Here is a 21,764-nt window from a genome sequence, read left to right on the forward strand (position 1 = left end):
CAAATTTTTTCTTTAAAATGTATATAAATAAAGATTAAAAGACTAGAATAAAATGAATCAAACTGTTAATAGCAATTATCTATGGATGGTGGCATTCTGATAGTTTTTAAATTTTACTTCACATTTTTTGCACTTTAAATTTTTTTCTGTATGAATAAGTTGAAAATTTGCAAATTTTCTTTGTATTCAGAAAATTAATTTAGTTTCTTTCCAACAAAGTAATGATGAAATTTAAAGAGGTTTGGGATAAGGAATCTGTTTTTCATTAGGGTTGAAGAACTGGGAATTTAGCCCTCAGGTATTGGCATACTATTACACAAAGAAACATGTATAAGAATGTTGACTGCATCTTTAAAAACAGTATCGAAAAACTGTATCAAGCAGTCACCAACAGGGGACCAGTTAAGTGGAGTAGAGCCCATTCATGAGTAGGCCACTCTGGACAGTCTTCTTCAGACTGTTCTGTAGGTGGGTCATTCTCTCATACTCCGTGTTCTTTTGGTGTCCTTTTCCCCTTCCTTTGAAAATCTTTATACATATTCTCTTCAGATATATTACTACACCTCTCTTCCCAACAATGTGTATCTTGTTTTTATTTATTTTTGGCTGTACTGGGTCTTTGTTGCTGCACCTGGGCTCTTTTCTAGTTGCAGCAAGCAGGGGGCTACTCTCTAGTTGTGGTGTTTGAGCTTCACATTGAGGTGGCTTCTCTTGTTGCAGAGCATGGGCTTTAGGGTGTGTGGGCTTCAGTAGTTGCAGCTCACAGACTCTAGACTGTGGGTTCTATAGTTGTGGTACATGGACTTGGTTGCCCTGAGACATGTGGAATCTTCCCAGACCAGGGATTGAACCGGTGTCCCCTGAACTGGCAGGCAGATTCGTAACCACTGGACCACAAATCCTGTTTCTTGTTAATAGGAAGTATTGTCTCACTATATTCTAAACCCTGTGACCCTGTGATCCAGACTGAAGTCTTAGTGTAATTTTAGTTCTCTTGTTCATGACCCAGACCTTTGAGACTACTGAGCATTATTTCTGCATGCCTTCCCTACTTGGTAGTGTGTGAATTGGCAATTCTTCTACTTATCCTAGTTAGGTAGGGCTCTTTTGTGATGCTTTCCTCATTCAAAACCTGGATACTATATGTTACTGCTGCTAATAATCTAAGATCTGACAAGGAGGAGGAAGAATTTTGCTGCCAGTTTCTAGCTACTTCCATATACTACTTGGGTAGATCAAAGACAAATGGTGATAAAAGAAATTATCTTGCATTTGACCAGCACATTTGGAAACTGATGCTGGAAAACATGTAGAATCAGCATGTCTGTAGATATTTGGCCAAAAATGTAATTCTAAATCCTATGAATTTTATCTCTTTTCCAACCAAGTTGCATTGCATCTCTGACCAATTTTTTTTTAAGTATTTAATTAATTAATTTATTTATTTGGCTGCACCAAGTCTTAATGTGGCATGTGGGATCTAGTTACTCCACCAGGGATTGAGTTGACATCCTCCATATTGGGAGCTCAGAGTCTTAGCCACTGAACCATCAGGAAGTCCAAAGAATTAAGCATTTGATGTTGAACCTATCAGTTATAAATGACTAGTCTTGTTCTTTACCTTATGTAGAACTTAGTCAAGCTTTGAATTTTAGTTATATGACACAAGTGTATTTTCACTTTTTATATTATTTCTTTGACTTGTGGATTCTAGTTAGTAAAATTAAGTCACAGATAAATACAGTAGAAAAAATATACTTTCTCTATGTTCATTTTTAAAAATATATTTATTTATTTGACTGCACTGGGTCTTAGTTGCAACATTCAAACTCTTAGTTGAGGCATATGGGATCTAGTTCCCTGACCAAGGATCAAACCCAGGCCCCCTACACTGGGAGCTCGAAGTTTTAGCCTCTGGACTACCAGGACATTTTTTTCACAAAGTCTTTTGAAAGTAAACATTTGCTTTAGAATGTCTGATTTGGGACTGTAAAAACATCCACAGCTATATACTTTAGAGATTCTGGCAATATTTGTGAAATTACTATTTTTCTTAGAATTAGAATTGGATCTTGTTAGTAGGCCTGTTTTGATGTTAAAGACATTTTATAAATATAAATTATAAGTATATTTTTAACAGTTGTAAGAGGTTAATTAATCTCATTTATTGTCCCAGGCAGATTACCTTGCTGCTTCTTCCTCTTTTCTTTCCTTTAGTAGTTCATCTAATAATCTTTCTAAAATCTTAGAGTCAATTTCTTGTTTATTCTTTAAATACAGTCTATTATATAAATATTTTCCTGAAATAGAGATAAAGAGTAATATTAATTTTGAAGCTCTACCAAATATAGTGAGATATATTTTGGAAATTAGAAATGAAAAATTATTTCTGTCTATATCCAAATATATTTTCCTTTAAGTATTTATCTAAATAGAGCCCAGATTTTTTGAGATCATCTTAAATCCTTTTAAAAAGGTATATATAAGTAACTATAAGTTACTATAGTACACTTATAGTACTTTTAGTTACTTATAGTTACTTTAACTGTACTTTTAACTATAGTAACTATAAGTACTTTTAGTACTTATAGAGGTACTATAAGTAACTAAAACATATAAAATAGTATAATATAGCCTCCCCTCTGGAAATTCTCTTTTCAAATATATTTCCTTAAGATGCAAAATAACAATATTTTTGGCTCCCTTGTCAAAGATTAGTTGACTATATATGTGTGAGTTTATCTCTGGGCTCTTTATTCAGTTTGACTGGTCTATGTCATTTTTTTCTGGTAATGCCGTAATTTTTTATTATTATAGCTTTACACACAGTGACAGAATAATTAAAATTTAGTTCTGCTATCTTTATGTACTTAGTATTTCCCATTTGAGGGGAAAAAGGATTAACAGATAGTTTTGCCCTCAGCCTTATATATTTTTTACTCAGAAGTTATAATGCTGACTGGGAAGAGGGTTGTTAAATCCTCAGCCCCAAGGAATAATGACAAGAGCCTGCTGGAGCAACCAGTGACCTAGCATACCATCCGTGGCCACCTACTCAGTGGTTGGATGTTTCCTTTTGTGTACCTCTAGGTCATGAAGGGACTGCTGGGGTGGTATTTGTTGTACCCAGGGAAGGTGGAGAGTTTTCCATTTTATATGTCATAAAAATATAAACTAAAAATATTATCAGCAGTAAAAATTTCACTCTGAATTGACATGATAAGTATTTACCAACCATTGTTTTCTATGTCTGATAAACAGATGACTAAATCGGGTAGAACTCCTTTGTCGACTAAGGCCATCCAGAGGTCTTTCATAAGAGGGAAGTTGTCCAGTATCCATCCTCCATATTTGGGGGCACCATAAAACCTGTTCTTGTTTTCTTCAACTATCTGTGAAAAATGACACTCTGAAATTACCATCATAGGTACCCAAGTCAAGGACGTTACCCTGATACATCACCTTCCTGGATGTTAACCAAATATCTTTTGAGTTCTTCTGACTTTCAGAAGAAAAAAAAAAGAGCCACTTAATTTTAAAAGAGAAACAATTCAAAAGCACTAAAGCTGTACATTAAGAACAAGAAGCAAAAGCCTCTGCTAAATAAATATAACAAAACATGCTTGCTATATCTTATTCAGTATTACAGAATCTAGGTCCTGATTCAGAAGGTCAAGGGCAGGGCCCATGAGTCTGTATTTCTAACATGGTCTCGGTGACAATGGTTCCTGGTCCACTCTTTGAGTCACCAGGTCCGTGCTCAGCCTGACTTTTTAAGTGACAATGCTCTTTACTTCCCTTTAGATTTTTAGCCTTTAATGTGAGAGCTGAGAGGTCCTGAGATGTTTACTAACAGCTGTAGAAAGAAACTGGTTCAAAACAAATCTTGCAGGTGCTTTGTGAGTTCTGCCAAACTATCCCCCACCTGCCACCCAATTATAACAACTTCAATACAAATGTGGAGATTAGTGATGTGGATCTATGAATACACCAATTCTGAAGGTTTTAAACAAATCTGTATGAAATCAGGAAGTCATAGAATATTAGAAGTCAAGGGAAAGAAATCTTGAGAGGACCAGTGTAGCCCTTTGGCTTATGCAGATTTACCTGCTTTTTGAAATTTCCATGTGGATGAAGAGCATTTTGGGGAAAAAAAAAAAAAGAATTTTAAACACTTTGAAAAGTTTCACATAAGAGAATTAGGAGGGAAAAGCTATAATGAAGTAGTATAAGTGAAATAAGTTAAAGAAAGACAAATACTATATGACCTCACTTATTGTGGAATCTAGAAAAACCAAATTCATAGAATCAGAGAAGAGATTGGTGGCTGACAGAGACAGAGGAAGAGGTGGGGGAAAATGGATGAAACGGTCAAAAGGTAGGGCTTCCCCGGTGGCTCAGCAGTAAAGAATTCACTGGCAAAGCAGGAGCTATAAGAGATGGGGGGTTTGATCCCTGGGTCAGGAAGATCCCCTGGAGGAGGGCATGGCAACCCACTCCAGTATTCTTGCCTAGAGAATCCCAGGGACAGAGGAGCCTGGCGGGCTACAGTCCACAGGATCACAGAGTTGGACACTACTGAAGCAACTTAGCACGCACACATGCATGGTCAAAAGGTACAAACTTCCAGTTACAAGATAAATAAGTACTGAGGGTATAGTGTACAACAGTTAACATTACTGTATTGTATATTTGAAAGTTGCTAAGAGAGTAGATCTTGAAAGTTCTCACCACACGTACACACATATCTAGTTACCACTGAGCACATGGTAGTTAATTATGGGGTTCTATGTCACCTCCCCTACCTGACTTACAGCTCCTTAACAGGAAGAGTTTTGTTTAATTCATCTTCATATCCCCTGGCTCTAGCACAGCAGGTGTTCAGAATGTTTCTAAAGGAATAAATTGATGACAGAACAACTGAAAGAAATACAGAGGTTGAAAGATATCTCTGGGAAGCTCAGAGGGGAATAACAACTTGCCTTGGATATAGCCTGGGGCTCGAGGGTTTTACCCACTGTGTCATAATTTCAAATTATATCATTTTCAAATTACAGAGACATACAGAAGAAGTTTACTGAAAGACCCAAAGTGATTTGTTCTCTTTGACTTTTGCTCTGAATGCTTACACAAGGTCTCTGTACAAAACGGATCCATACAGTCTTCATAAGTATTCTGATTTACTATGGGTAGGACATAGGACCTGAAGCTTTATTTTCCCCTTAGATTGGAAAATCAATGGTGTGTCCATCTATCTCTTCCATGAACACATGTTCAATATGGTTGGATGAAATTAGTTAGCTATAGAACAAAATTTGTGTTGGTTTACATATAATTAGCTCATAGATGAAAAGTCTACCTTCGATACTTGCTTAATATGCATTATCTTTTAACCAACTAAGCTGAATTAAAGATAATAAAAGTTAATGAAGAATAAACATTACAGCTATGAAATTATATTGTAAAACTATTGATAAGGGTTTCCCTGATGGCTCAGTGGGTAAAGAATCCACCTGTAATGCAGGAGACACAAGAGACGTGGGTTCAATCCCTGGGTCAGGAAGATCCCCTGGAGAAGGAAATGGCAACCCACTCCAGTATTCTTGCATGGAAAACCCCATAGACAGAGGAGCCTGGTGGGCTATAGTTCAAAGGGTCGAAAAGAGTCAGACATGACTAAGCATGCAGATGCATTGATGAAAAATTTATAAGCAACTAGGGTACATTACATACTAACAGTGTTACTGTAAAATGCACATGAATTAGAAGGCTATAGATTTCAACACTGTCATATGGGATTCAAAAATAATTGTACATATACCAGGTTAACATTTTCTCAGATACTGTTAAATCAGAGATAAAAACAAAGATTCTGGATTTCTTACCTCTTGGAGAACTTCATCTAAGATTTCAGCAATTTTTTCATGTGGCTGTTCAAAGTTCATATCCTTTGCCATTTTTACTGTCTCATTTATTATGGAAAGAACTTCTGGATGATCAGCAGTTACTTCTTCTATCTCATAGTCTGTCACATCTAAAGTAAAATAAATCAACAAATTAATGCCATTAATAATTTTAGTAGACAATGTTATTTGCAACAGAACATGATCGTAAATACCTAACCTAAGGAAGCACTCTTGGTGTTACTGCTGAACATGCCAGAAAAAGGGAGAAATAGACTAGGGAGGAAATAAATCTGGAATCACAAAATAGTAGAACAGTGGCTTAAAGCCAGTGCATCAGAATGAAAGCATATGAGGCAAGAAAAAAACTCATGTCAGGCAGGAGTAAAAACTTAGAAAACCAGGGAGAAGAGGTAGGAACCAAAGGCTTCCAGGAGTCAAGTTAAAAGACAGCCAACTAAAGAATGAGTCAGAAAACAAAATAAATACTTTCAATTAATAATTGCATTTATTATTTATTTTTGGCTGTGCTGGATCTTTGTTGTTGTGTGGGCTTTTCTTTAGTTGGGGAAGAGTTCTAGTGGGGACTTTTCTCTAGTTTTGAAGACTTCTCTTGTTGTGGAGCATGGGTTCTAGGGCATGTGGGCTTCAGTAGTTGCAGCACGTGAGCTCATTAATTGCAGCTTCCGGGCTTTAGAGCATAGGTTCAATAGTTGCGGTGCACAGGCTTAGGAGCTCTGTGGCATGTGGGATCTTCCCAGACCAGAGATTGAACCCATGTCTTCTGCACTTGCAGACTGGTTTTTTACCACTGAGCCACCAGGGAAGCCCTAAATTATATGCATGAGACTACATGGGACAATAAAAGGGCAGGAGGTGGGCAAGAGGATGGGAGGCATACGTGGCATAGGCTGGTGTTTCAGGTGTTAGCCTTGATTCCTACCTCACTGTGTCCTGAATGCTTTCTTACGTAGCTGAGCTGGCTTATAGGCTGCACGGTAATATAAACATTCATCCACGTGTCTAACAGGACATGAGGTTGGCAGCTCCACCAGACTCTTCTACCTCGGCCTTTTCAGTAGTACTTTCTGAGCTCCATCCACCAGGGTCTCCTGCCAGAGCCTAACTGATCCTCTCCCAGAAAAAATCCAAAAGGACTTTTGAGGAGTAGCTGCCTGCTGCCCTCCCTGTCACGAAGTGAGAAGTCTGTTCTCAGAGATACAGAAAACCAGCAATTCCTGGATAGTCAGAGGTAAGAACCCAAGATCTTCCTGTAGCCTGGGAAAGGGGACATGAGGAAGCAGAAATAGCCAGGCAAAAATACTAAATGTGCCAGAAGATACTACTTGCCTACACAATATGCAGTTCTCCTTTCCCTTAGTAATAGAATGTTGATTTTGTTAGGGTCAGCAATGTGCCTAGCTATTTAAAAACATTTTATCTCCTAACTTCCCTTATATTGATAGTTTCACAGGTAGATAAAGTGCAAGAAGAATTTGGGGGGGCGGTGCGTCTTGTTGTTTTCTCTTTAAAGAGAAATAACTCAGCAGTGGCCACAGGACTGGAAAAGGTCAGTTTTCATTCCAGTCCCAAAGAAAGGCAATGCCAAAGAATACTCAAACTACTGCACAATTGTACTCATCTCACACGCTAGTAAAGTAATGCTCAAAATTCTCCAAACCAGGCTTCAGCAACACGTGAACCATGAACTTTCAGATGTTCAAGTTGCTTTTAGAAAAGGCAGTGGAACAAGGGATCAAATTGCCAACATCCGCTGGATCATCAAAAAAGCAAGAGAATTCCAGAAAAACATCTATTTCTGCTTTACTGACTATGCAAAAGCCTTTGACTGTGTGGATCACAATAAACTGTGGAAAATTCTGAAAGAGATGGGAATACCAGACCACCTGACCTGCCTCTTGAGAAACCTGTATGCAGGTCAGGAAGCAACAGTTAGAACTGGACATGGACCAACAGACTGGTTCCAAATAGGAAAAGGAGTACGTCAAGGCTGTATATTGTCACCCTGCTTATTTAACTTTATATGCATATGCAGAGTACATCATGAGAAAAGCTGGGCTGAAAGAAGCACAGGCTGGAATCAAGATTGCCAGGAGAAATATCAATAACCTCAGATATGCAGATGACACCACCCTTATGGCAGAAAGTGAAGAAGAACTAAAGAGCCTCTTGATGAAAGTGAAAGAGGAGAGTGAAAAAGTTGGCTTAAAGCTCAACATTCAGAAAACTAGGATCATGGCATCTGATCCCATCACTTCATGGGAAATAGATGGGGAAACAGTGGAAACAGTGGCTGACTTTATTTTTCGGGGCTCCAAAATCACTGCAGATGATGACTGCAGCCATGAAATTAAAAGACACTTACTCCTTGGAAGGAAAGTTGTGACCAACCTAGACAGCATATTAAAAGCAGAGACATTACTTTGTCAACAAAGGTCCAACTAGTCAAGGCTATGGTTTTTCCATTGGTCATGTATGGATGTGAGAGTTGGACTATAAAGAAAGCTGAGTGCCGAAGAATTGAGGCTTTTGAACTGTAGTGTTGGCGAAGACTCTTGAGAGTCCCTTGGACTGCAAGGAGATCCAACCAGTCAATCCTAAAGGAGATTAGTCTTGGGTGTTCATTGGAAGGATGGATGTTGAAGCTCAAACTCCAATATTCTGGCCACCTGATACGAAGAGCTGACTCATTGGAAAAGACCCTGATGCTGGGAGGGATTGGGGGCAGGAAGAGATGGGGACGACAGAGGATGAGATGGTTGGATGGCATCACTGACTCAATGGACATGGGTTTGGGTGGACTCTGGGAGTTGGTGATAGACAAGGAGGCCTGGCGTGCTGCAGTTCATGGGATCACAAAGAGTTGGACACGACTGAGTGACTGAACTGAACTGAACTGACGGAACTCAGAGGGATGGAGTGCTATTTTTTTGTCTCTTGCCTTTTCCCTCTTCTTGCCCACTGATGTAATAACTGGCATACTAGCAGCCATCTTGTGAATTATAATGGCAGCCACTTGCCAGGAATGACAGAACAGAAAGACAGATATCCTATCTTTCCAATATTCTTGTTCATGAAAACAGTATATCACATATTCTTCTATCTGTGTTCCTGCATGTCCAACTGTTCATATTATAGTAGTCTTTAAGACAGAGTAAAGGTTTCTCTGATAGCTCAGTTGGTAAAGAATCCACCCGCAAGCAGAAGACCCCAGTTTTATTCCTGGGTTGGGAAGCTCCCCTGGAGAAAGGATAGGCTACCCACTCTAGTACTCTTGGGCTTCCCTTGTGGCTCAGCTGGTAAAGAATCTGCCTGCAATGTGGGAGACCTGGGTTTGACCCCTGGGTTGGGAAGATCCCCTGGAGAAGGGAAGGGCTACCCACTCCAGTATCCTGGCCTAGAGAATTCCATGGACTGTATAGTCAGTCCATGGGGCAGGGGTGGGGAAAGAGTTGGACATGACTGAGTGACTTTCACTTAAGATAGAGTAAGTGAATATTAATAAGATTTTTAAATAAAAAAGTACATGGTTATCCTTCAAAATTCTGAAGGAACTATTTGTGATTTTTACCACAGTCTAAGAAAACCAAATCACCCTAGTAATAATTTACCTTTTTTGGAATCCTTCTTTCGATCTCGACTAGAGTCTTGCTGACTTCTTTGAAGTGTAAACATTTCATTTATTTCTTTTTCACCTGAAAATAAAACTCTATTAAACACATAAAGAACAGTACTTAAACTGTAGGTGATTCCTAAGGAAGATTGTGGTATGGGCCCAAGGACCCAGGACTCAATGCTCCTAATTTCTTAAAAAATTAAAATAACAACCATAATAATCAAATAGGTAGACCTATTTATCAGCAGTAGAAAATCAGATTACAAAACCAGGAGTAATTTCAGTTTCATACGATGCCAGTGGCTGTAAATTGGAAAAAAAATAAAATTTCCCCTTCCTGATGTCACAACAGACTCTTTGGCTCCAAGAGGTAAAAGCTGTGCTTATCTCAGACACATGGGGGAGAGAGGTTGTCTTTTACCATGGCACGCCGGCAGTGCTGGCAATCCTCTGGCAGTGAGTAGAGGTACTGATGATGTTTCTACATTGGACGGCTTCCCCTAAAGAGGGAAGAGATAGTATGGGGGGGGGGGGCTTCTCTGTGTACGTATCGGTGCTGGGAACTTTCCAGGAGCAGAGATGGGGTTCCCAGATGCCACTTGGCAAAAATTTTAATGTCCAGGTCCTTCTGTGAAGTGTGTGGGTGTGGGTGTGTGTGAGCATATGCAGGCTGGGAAAGGAGGATGCCATATATGTTTCTGCCAGTGCCCAGTTCAATTCTTACTCAGCTTGAAATAAACACAAGGCAAAGACACATCTGTCTGAATCAGGAGGAGGAACCAAATAAAAAAGATCAGCCCTACATTATATAACACAATAAACTGTAGATGGAATTGAAAGCTAAATACAAAAAGGCAGCGCCAACTTTAAAAAAAGTATACATGAAATCTCTGGTTGAGAGGAAGACTTTTAAGCCGGAAAGTAAATGGAAGAAATTAACAAATGAAAGTAATTATTTGACTATGAAAATGTGAAAAACTCTGCTACCTTAAAGTCAGCAAGGCGACTTAAAAGACAAACCACTCAATTTGGAAAAAAATATGAAAAATAAGTGACTGATACAGAACATTTATACTAAAACCATATAATTGATACAACAATTTAGAAAAATGAGCAAAAGACAAAAATGGTCACCTCAGAAAAGAAGAAATATAAATAGCTAACACAGTATTACAACACTAAACTTCAGAAATAATCAAATAAAAATTAAAATAATATTTAAGAAGAGAAAATATTGAGGAAACTAGGACATGTAGTTTGCATATTCCTGATGGGAACATAAATTGAAACTTTATGCAAAGCAATTTGACTCTCTATTACTTCTTACTCATTAAACTAGTAACTCCATTTGTGTCAACATGCAGGCAAAACTTTATGTAAAAAATTCAATGGAAAAAAATTCATTGAATTTTTTGTAGTAGCAAAAATATAAGTTTTCAATGTAATGAACTAGTTAAAACTAATACCTCTAAGTAAAGAAATGATGCAATAATTTTACACTTGATCTTAGCCAAAAGGCCAAGAAGCAATATATGCAATAATTTTAAATGATGGTTAAATTATTTTCTAATGAAATTATACAATTAAATGTAACACAAATAAAAAATAAAAGTAGTTTACTTTGTATGCTCTTGATTATGGTAAAATATAAACTGAAAAGTTTTAGAAGAGTGTAAAGTGAAAGTGTTAGGAAGTCATGTCTGACTCTTTGTGACCCCATGGACAATTAGCCTGTTAGGCTCCTCTGTCCATGAAATTCTCTAGTCAAGAATACTGGAGTGGTAAATAACACTAAATGATAAACATTTCACAGCTACAACTCTGGATTTATGATGCTCTGATTCCAATCCGTTAAAGGAAGCAGAGAGCTTTTAAGAAAGAATTTATTATTGTACAATAATGATTGTATCATGTTTGGAAAGATACAAAAAATTTTAGAGAGCATTCCAACAGTATTAGACTTGTGTTCTGTTTTCTTCTTCATTCTAGCAGATTTATTTCTGTTCTACAGTTGGTCAGTTTAAATCTGTAAGAGGAAAACTTAACTCTTTTACTCCTAAAGTTTCCAATTTGAGGATGAGGGGAGAATACGTTTAAGCTTCAATATAAACATGATAACATATGAAATAAATGGAAATAAAATCCACAAGCATGGCATTAGCAGCTCATTTTGTTACCATCTTTATCATCTGACTTCATTTTGGCTTCTCCACTGTCTTCTAAAGAGCTTTCTCTTTGGGATTCAAAAGCGAACACTGCAGTGAAAGAATAATACACTCTGTCAGCTAATCTTGTTTATACTAGGAAAGATTTGGCTAGTAACATTAGCAACATTTTCTTTACCATCTTCAAGTGACAACTGCAATTCTTCTGCACTTCTATATCCATCCGTTGGGATTTCCCTTTCCCTCCTTTCAGATTCTTCTTGAAGGTCTTTTGAAATTGACTGAGCTGTAAGATAGTAATTGACTGTGTTAGCAAAGGGTAGCTGGGGGGGCAGGTAGACAACCTTGAGCATGTGAGTTCTAACTGAGTCAATGCGACTTTTGCGAATCATTTGCTTTCCCTGTCTCAGTTTGAATCATTTGATCTTCCTGTCTCAATTTTTACTGGGCAAAAAGAGGATCATTCAACTAAAAACACAGTTGCAACATCAAATGAGATGATGGGTGTCAACAAGGAACATAGAAAAGGCTTCGCACGCTGGAAGGCTGCTCCAAGTTAGCTGCCATCTTTTGTATTATTATATTATATAACTTTCTATGTTAAAAAGCCTCAATATTCTCCACTGACAAAATTTCTTAAAAAAATATGTTGGAGTAAAATCCCTGGCAAAAAAAAAGTCCAATTTTTTAAATTTTAAGAAGGGTTAACCTTATTGTCTGGGGGCTTTCCTGGTGACTCAGATGGTAAAAAATCTGCCTGCAATGCAGGAGACCTCGGTTGGGAAGGTCTCCTGGAGAAGGGAATGGCAACCCACTCCAGTATTCTTGCCTGGAGACTCCCACGGACAGAGGAGTTCGGTGGTCTACAGTGCATGGGGTCACAAAGAGTCAGACGCTACTAAGTGACTAACACTAACCTTATTGTCAGATTTGGAATAATTAGTGAATTTGAAAAAGAAAAGAGATTTTGGTTGGCAGCATATAAGAGATATCATCTATTTCTATATTCTGGTGAGAAAAGACAATTTGTGGAAAGCTGTAAAATCTGTGATATCATGCCACAATTTGATGTGAAAGGAATCACGATAGACTCTGAAAAACATTATAGATCACTGTTCATCTTTAAGGAGCCTTGACTTCCTCTCTCCATCCAGGTTTCAATTAAATGTTCTTCCCTCTTCAGAGAGGTCTTTCCTGATCATCCTGACACCCCAGTGTCCATAACCCAATTACCACCTGCCCCATTACTGTGTTACATATGTTTTGGTTTATTTTTACCCTGTACCCGTTAAGGGCTTCTCAGGTGCCTCAATGTTTAAGAATCCACCTGCCAATGCAGGACATGTGGATTCAATTCCTGTGTCGGGAAGATCCCCTGGAGGAAGAAATGGCAATCCACTCCAGTATTCTTGCCTGGAAAATTCCATGGACAGGGGAGCCTGTCAGGCTACAATCCATGGGGTTGCAAAGAGTCAGACAGGACTGGGCATACACACCCTCTATTAACATGTAACTATCTCAAGGACAGGAGCTTCAAGTGTCTTGTTCACCTCTGTAGCTCAATGTTTAGAATAATACCTAACACAATAAGGTGCTCAAGTGTTTGTTGAAAGAATCATTCATTTTTGAATGAATTCATTTTTAATTTAAAAATTTTTCATTTTTAATGAATTTTGAATTCATTTCAAAATATTCAATTTTGAATTCAAAAATTCATTTCTGAATCAATTATTGATTTTTATTATTCAAAATTGAATGACAAGCCATCTTAGAAGTTTGGGTCAATATTTCCAGGTTGTCCAAGAGTATTTTTTAATTTTGGTCTTAATTCTGAAGATAATATGATAAACGGATAAATTCATTCTTTATTATCTGTGCTCAATCGCTCAGTTGTGTCTGACTCTTTGTGACCCTATGGACTGTAGCCCACCAGTTTCCTCTGTCCATGGGATTACTCAGACAAGAATACTGGAGTTTGTTGCCATTTCCTATCCCAGGGGATCTTCCAAACCCAGGGACTGAACCTTTGTCTGCTGTGTTTCCTGCATTCCAGGCGGATTCTTTACCACTGATCCATGATCATTTGGATGGCATGTTATTTCAGTGCTGGTCTTTTTGTGGTTGTTTTTTGTAATCTCCCAGGCATCAGGTTGGACTTTCTTACTTAATTATAGGTTAATGAGAAAGAAGAGAGGCAGATTTATTAGGCAAAACCTGTGTTCTTTCCTAGCAAAAGCTCAATATTGCCATGCAAGAAGAAGTAATTTCCTTGATCTTTAAATAGTTTTAAGCATAGGAAATGATGGGAAGCTTTCCAGTGTATGTAAAAAGTTAGTGAAATCCTGATAGCAGATTCTGACAAATAGAGGATGTTCATGTCTTAGCTATGCCACCATCTGGATGAATTTCAGGAAGCCAGTTAACCTCTTGTGCTTCTGTCTCCTCATCGATGACTTTTCCATTTATAACGTTTTGTATCTGAAAATAATATTCCCCAAATAAAAACACTGAATTACAGTCAAGGCTGACACAGAGGCCTAGAACCACAGCAGCAGCAGCAACACCACAAACTCCATGAGTCAGACAAATTGTTGTTGTCATCGCCACTGGTGTAAATGAAGGTGTAAATTCTGCCCAGGAAGCAGATCCATAAAAGAAAAGAAATCGAAATTTGAAAGCTCTTTATGATTCCTTTCCTTAGAAGTCCAGAGTTGGAATCTTTTTCTCAGTGTATGTTCAGGTTTATGTATACTCATTTCTTTAACCACTTATTCTGAGGCTGCAGTGTGCAAGATGCCAGGGATATCAAGACAAACAAACCAAGACCTTGCCCGCAGGTAGCCAGGCTTAACTACTGTTAAAACACACATTAAAAAAATAGTTCACCTTTTTTAGCTTGTAGTTCTAAGAGAAGCCGTTCTTTGACAACTTTAATGGCTGCTTCAGTGGCCTCAGCTATAGTGTTTCTGGTTAACATTTCAAGGGCTTTATCAAAACGTGGTTGAATTACTTTATCATAGTCAATTACCTGCAAAGAATATTTGAGAAAATCAATATAAGCACAAGTTACTCTGAAAACTAAGCACATTGTTCATCAACATCTATTTCTACAGCTATACCTATGTATCTCAAAAATCTTAATGCTGCTTGAAGTATGTTATTTTCAGAATTCACTGATCTTTAAGTGCTAGCTTTCAAAGAAAGCTAGTATATATATTTATATATGTATGATCATGTAATATGTATTCAAATTACATATATATTTTAAACATCAACATTTAATTTATAGTCTACATACAATAAAAAGCACCCATTATAAGTACAGAGTTTGATGAGTTTTTACAAATATATACATAAAAACCACTACAATAAAAACATAGAACATTTTTATCACCCCCTAAAGTCTCCTCATCATCCTTTATAGTCAGTGCCTGGCCCTTAGTAACCCCTTTGTTTTCCATCAAATACAGGTAAGTTTTGCCTTTTCTAGAATTTCATATAAATGGAACCAAACAGTATATAATCTTCCCCAAGCTTTTCTCCCTTAGCATAATGTTTTTGAGATTCAACAATATAACTATATGTCTCAGTAATCTATTCCTTTGTATTTTTGAGCAGTATAATTGTATGAATATGTTGTTTTTTAATTCATTCATCATGGACGTTTGGGTTGTTTCTAGTTTGGGCTATTATAAATAAAGAAGCAATGAACCCTTGTGAGAAAGTCTATTGGTGGACCTATGTTTTCATTTCTGTTGGATAAACAGCGAGGAGTAGAATTACTAGGTCATATGTTTATTTGACTTTATACTAAACCACTGAACTGTTTACAGAGTGGTTGAAACTAGTTTATATTCCTAGCAGCAAAGTATTAAAATTGCAGTTATTCCACCTCATCATTAGGACTTGATTTTGTGAATCTTTTACATTTTAGCCACCCTAGTTGGTGAGAAATCTCATTGTATTGTAAATTTAACTATCCCTAATCACTAACAATTTAATGAGTGTATTGGTAGTTCATTTACCCATATGTTTTTAAGCATATGTTCAACTTTTAAAAAACTAGGTTAGAATTCTACATATATTTTGAATATAAGTCTTTTGGTAGGTAATATACTTAATACTGAATATTGGGATGTTAGATTTCTATACATGCCCTTTAAGTTTAAATAATATTTTCATACTTCTAGATTCCATTTTTCTTTTCCTTCAATATGCTTGTATTATTTTATTTTATGCCAGTAAAAATACATCCACACCATCATTTTTTTCACACTACTGTTTTTTAACTTAAAAATATGGCTTTATTGAGATATACCATCCAATTCACACAGCTAAATTAATCCATTAGTTTAAAAAATTTTTATTTTTAATTGGGGAATAATTGCTTTATTAATACAATATTGTATTGACTTTTGCCACACAACTATGTGAATCAGCCATTAAGTATACATATGTCCCCTCCCTCTTGAAACTCCCTACCACCCCCCACCCCATCCTGCCTCTCTAGATTGTCACAGAGAACCACATTGAGCTCCCTGTGTTATACAGAACTTCCCATTAGCTATCTAGTTTATATATGGTAATGTATATGTTTCACTGCTACTCTCTCAATTTGCCCCACCCTCTGTCCCTGCCTTGTCCAGTCTTGTCTTTATGTCTGCATCTCTATTCCTGCTCTGCAAATAGGTTCATCAGTACCATTCTTCTAGATTCATTAAATATGCATGAATATATGCCCTATCATTTTTAATGGATGTAAGTATTATATTAGATAAAAATATTACAACTTATTTAAAGTACCAATAATACATATTCAGATATACATGATTTTGCTATTATAAACTAGGCTATGGCTATGTATATATCTTTGATAGTTTCTTCAAGAAAAATCTATAGTTCAAAGGATATGCATAGATTTTAGACTTTTATAGATATGTCAAATAGCTATCCAGAATGGTTAAACTCTAACCAGCAATGTATGAGAATGTACTTTCCTAATCCTAGCCACACATCAGTATTGGGTGATTTTTCAACAGTGAGGTTGACATAATGTATCTCTGGGTTTTTTGGCCTCTCACTGATTATTAAGGTGATAATCCTTTTCTCATGTGTAATGGCTATTTGGATCAATTATTCCATGAATTGCCTGTTTGCTGTATTTTTCCACTGGGGCTTTTAAATATTGATTTGTAAAAATGCTTTACATTTTAAAATTATAATTCCTTTGCCTGACACATACTGTGATGGTTTTAAAACATATCCACAAATCCTTTAATACTCTTTTCTTCAGAAGGTGAAGGCTAATTCCCATTTTCTTTAGTTAGGCAGGACTTAATGACTTACTTTAAATGAATAGATTATGGTACATTTTTCATTTACAAAGTGAAAAGGCAAATCAGAATAGTAGAAAATATTCATAATGTCTATAACAAAAATTTGTATGTATACAACATAAGGAACTTCTGCCAAGAATGATGCAAAAAAGTTAAGAATGAGCAAGAAGCTTGAACCAACACTTCTAATAGAGAATACATGAATAACATATAAAAAATGTTGAACCTCATTAGTCATAAGGGAAATGCAAATTAAATCAACTAAGTAGTTACCTTTCCTTTGAAATATTTTGCAAGCAGATTGCTAAGTGTTGTTTTCCCTGAAGACTGAGGTCCAAATATGAATACTTTAAATGGTGGTGCTGGCATAGGTGGAAGAAGATAGGGACGTGGGTTCAATAGAAATGTTTTTAATGCTTCTTCTGATGAAAGACAGTACATTTTACCTAGAAAACTAAAAATATGTCATTATCATAAACAACTGAAAAGAAGTATGGGCAAATTTTAAAATTAAATTCTGAAAATCTTACCTACCTCACAGAAAAATCTGGCAATCCTTGAAAAATGTTACCTTCTTTTAAAGTCACAGGACATGTACGTCCCCATCTGCTTCTCTGCCATCTATATCTTGGTGCAATAAGTTTACAAGATGCGAGAGTACGGAACAGCTCATCCTGTTAGTAACAAACGTTAAACATGTGGGCATAAGTTTTGCTGAAATTCACATTATTATTTCATTTGTTATTTGACCATGCTCTACTATTTAAGAAATAATTAAGACAGGAAATTTTTTTTTCTTAATTGCAGCCATTTGCACTTGTCCAACATTTACTTAGACAAATAGTTTTCATTTCTGTTTTAATACCTTGTTTAAATTTTACCAAGTATTTTCTCTTGTAGGGTAGAATGAGCATAAAGGAGAAAGGGTTTTCTATTATCTATTTCAGGAAAGTCTGAAAAATTCTTATTGAAAAGGTTTGAAAATAGTTACTTTAGTTAATTTACCTAAGTTTTAAAAGAGTAAGATGCCATAGGCAGATTTGTACTGACTTAGCTCTTTCATTTTTCTTAAATATAAAATCTCCCTCAGTAATCTTCCATTCATCACCTCCAAAGAAGTTAAGTACTACTGTGGCAGCATCAGAGAGCAAAGAGGCAAAGAGAGCAGAGAGCAAAGATCCGAGGGGATCCTCCCGGTTGTGGGGATCCTGCATGGATGTCCCCAGTTGTAGGCTGCAAGAAGCTAAACCTGAAGAAAACTGTCAATGCTTAGGCGAGCTGCAGGAGACTGAGAACTTTGTCCGTGGGGTACACTGGGCTACCACCTTTCTCCATGAATCAAGGGACAATGAGCTAGGGATGGAAAGTGAAAGTGAAAGCCGCTCTGTTGTGTCTGACTCTTTGCGACCCCATGGATTATACAGTCCTTGGAATTCTCCAGACCAGAATACTGTAGTGGGTAGCCTTTTCCTTGGTACACAGTTCAGTCAGGAAGCAGCTGCTTTTTCCTCACCATCCCTATCTCCTGTCCAAACTTGGGGAAAGTGTTTGGATAGCCGACCACGCTCCCCTCTCAAGTCTCTGGGCCACATATCTATTGGGGCAATGAGAAGATGAGCTTTCAAATGAATTTGATATCACACCTTAAAAACGATCAGGACTGCCTCTGGATAAACAAGGCAGACTGAACACACGCATTTGGGTTTGCTGATTTCCTAAAACCTTGCGAAAATCACAGCAGAGTTCATTTCATAAGAAATGGACAGAGAAACAGGGGAGAGACCAGAAGTGCTGACTGACAGCTGGGCAGTTGCAGCTACATACTTCTGTAAGCTAAAAAGCAGATGGGCTAGTGGTAACGGAGGTCAGAGGAAAGGGAAAGCTCAGTGGTGGCAGGGAGGGTGATGGAGGATGGGTTGAGGACAAGAAGAAGCAAGTCAAGTCACTGCACGGTTCCAGAAAGGCTCAGGACCTGCCAGCAGGCACCTCTGAAGGGGAGGAATGGACAGCAGAAGACAGGGTTGGCTGAGAGTCTTTAAGAGGAGGTTCTAGTGGGCAGGGCTGCACCCCACTTCCCTTACTCAGCCACTGCCTCTTCAGAAGACCTCGGCCAAGAGACTGGATGCTTACCTTTGGGAGAGGCTGAACCAAAGCAGGAGAAAGATGAAGCCCATTTGGCTTCTCCTTGTGAAGCTACCCTCCACTAGCCCTCTCCCTCGCTAGCGCCCTCCTCTCGTGGGGTTCCCTCTCCCAGGGCCTCTCAGGCTCATTCTCATTCTTTTCCCGCGAGAACTTGAGAACCAGCCACAGAGGCCCGCCGCCCACCATGCTCGGGGCTGCAGCGGTGCCCGGAGCTGCCCTATCCTGGCTTGGACCCTCCTTGATGCCATCGTCCTTTCCCTAACGCCGAGACCCCGGGGACTGCAGGCTGGAAAAACCTCCAGGTTTTCTGAATACTTTAAAAATTTCCTTCAATGATGACCTAGAAGAAGAGGCTCAGTACAGGGTCTCTGTGTGCATCAGGCCCACCTTTCCTCCTCTTCAGTATCAATTCGTGTTACCTATTCCCAGCTATGTTCACTCATTAAAATCTAGGGATTACACAGTACAGGAAAACAAAATAACCTCTATCCTTAAAGATCATTTTATTTGAATTATAATATCCACTTACGATTCTGGCATTAGTTGTTTAGTTCCTATTTTTTTAAAAAGGTGAATCTAAACTTCCCAGAATAGATTAAATCCTCAAGCTAAAAAGTCCTGGCGGCCCTTTTAGCACCTGGCAATTATAATTGATGACCGTTACATCCACAATATGTCACTTATTAGTAGTTGTTTTAAAAACTGGTTGAATGATGGAGGGAATGAATGAATAAAGAATTGAGGGCTGTATGTCTTTGGTGTTGCAATTTTTTAAAACTAAACTTGGGTTTCTTTATTTCTTATTATACTTATTAAATTGTTCTGATTTATTGCCTTTCTTTGTTTCAAAACTTTTGTTTAGTGTTTACAAGGATATTGTGCCAATATTATAGCTTCCGAAAAATCAAATCTATTTTTATAAAAGGTATTCTGAGACCCTTTGAAACCTTGAAAGGATACAAATTAAGGGCACAACATAGAGGGAAAGGGTAGACTTTCAAACAGTTAAAAATAACTTACATTTTCCATTGTGTCATTAATATCTTCCTCTGTACTCTGAAGTTTGGTTATAACAGCTGCTCTTTTTAGGTTCAGATATTTAAGTCGATCCACAACTGTCTAAATTTAAAAAATAAGTCTTTTAATGCATTGGCATTTGAATATTTCAAATATTTTGAAAAAGTCATGTGCTCATGAGCAGAATATTTCTTTGTTCTTCCTAGCTTCTGGTAAATTGCTGGCAATTTTTAGTGTTCCTTGGCTTGTAGTTGCATCACTACAACCTCTGCCTCTGTTGTGAGCCATTTTCTCCCTGCATTCATAAATCTCTTAAAAGGATGCTAGCTATATCGGATTAAGGCCCATCCTAATTCACTGTGGCCTCATCTTAACTTAATTACTTCTGAAAAGATCCTATTTCCAAATAAGGTCACACTTATAGGTATTGAAGTTTAGCTCCTCAATATTCTATTTTTTGGGGAAACAATTCAACCCACTAGAATCTGCCCTTTGGTCCTCAAATGGTCATGCCCTTTGAGGTCTAACACTGCAGGATGTCTTCAGGCAGAGGGAAGAAGGCAGCCATGTAAAGATGGAAGCAGATGTTAGCATTAGCTACAAGCCAAGTGATGCCTGGTGTTACCAAAAGCTGGAAGAGGCAAGGATGGATCCACACTTAGAGGCTTTGAATGGAGTGAAGCTCTGCCAACACCTTGATATTAGATTTCTAGCCTCTAGAACTGTAATAAATATCTGTCATTGTGAAATACCTAGTTTGCAGTACTTTGTTATGGAAGCACTAAGAGACTAACATACTATGTAGAAGACTATGAAACAGAGTCTGAGACAAGAGATGGTAAGATAGACAAGGTCTTGATGGTGTATTGTAATCTATGGTAGATTGTATTATTTGTTCACAATTCATCCTTTCCTCCTTTCCCTTGTTAATGCCCTAGTTTATGTGAGAATACTTAGTTCATTGGTATTGAGCTTCTCCATGTAACTTGTTCTGGCCAATGAACTGTAGGCAGAAGTACCAGGGTGTCAATGCCAGCTTAACAATCTTGGTGAGTTTCAACCAGGCCTGTTGGAACTTCTGCCCTTTCTCCTGAGGAAAGTATCTCCCAGGTTGTAAAAAGTAGTCAAATTCTGAATGTATTTTGAAGAAGAAAAAGCCTGCTGTGTATGCTGATTGGTTGTGCGATGTGAGAAAAAGGGCAGCTGGAAGGACGGATGTGGCATTTACTGAGAGGGGAAATCTGTGGGAGGAGTGTATTTGGGGCAAGGTGGTGGTGATGGTGGACCAGAATTTTTTGAAAATACTTTTATTTATTTATTTGACTGTGCTGGGTCTTAGTTGTGGCACGTGGGATCTTCAGTCTTCCTTGCAGCATGTAGGATCTTTAGTTCTTGCATTCTACTCTTAGTTGTGGCATGTAGGATCTAGTTCCCTGGTCAGTTCAGTTCAGTCACCCAGTCGTGTCCAACTCTTTGTGACCCCATGAACTTCAGCACACCAGCCCTCCCTGTCCATCACCAACTCCTGGAGCCTACCCAAACTCATGTCCATTGAGTAGGTGAT

General features: G+C 37.8%; 1 protein-coding gene across 1 annotated transcript in view; it reads right to left on the minus strand.

Annotated features, from left to right (window-relative positions):
• Positions 1-21,764, minus strand: part of AK9 (adenylate kinase 9) — a 111,396-nt gene that overhangs the window by 51,308 nt on the left and 38,324 nt on the right. Inside the window, exons 10-16 of the mRNA XM_043439340.1 lie at positions 20,204-20,298; positions 17,576-17,715; positions 17,315-17,495; positions 14,592-14,733; positions 5,886-6,034; positions 3,236-3,392; positions 2,186-2,300 (exon numbers count right to left, since the gene is read on the minus strand). Coding sequence (XP_043295275.1) covers positions 2,186-2,300; positions 3,236-3,392; positions 5,886-6,034; positions 14,592-14,733; positions 17,315-17,495; positions 17,576-17,715; positions 20,204-20,298 — 979 coding nt within the window. The remainder of the gene's footprint in view (positions 1-2,185; positions 2,301-3,235; positions 3,393-5,885; positions 6,035-14,591; positions 14,734-17,314; positions 17,496-17,575; positions 17,716-20,203; positions 20,299-21,764) is intronic.

Source organism: Cervus canadensis, chromosome 20 (genome assembly GCF_019320065.1).
Source record: "Cervus canadensis isolate Bull #8, Minnesota chromosome 20, ASM1932006v1, whole genome shotgun sequence".
Lineage (NCBI taxonomy): Eukaryota > Metazoa > Chordata > Mammalia > Artiodactyla > Cervidae > Cervus > Cervus canadensis.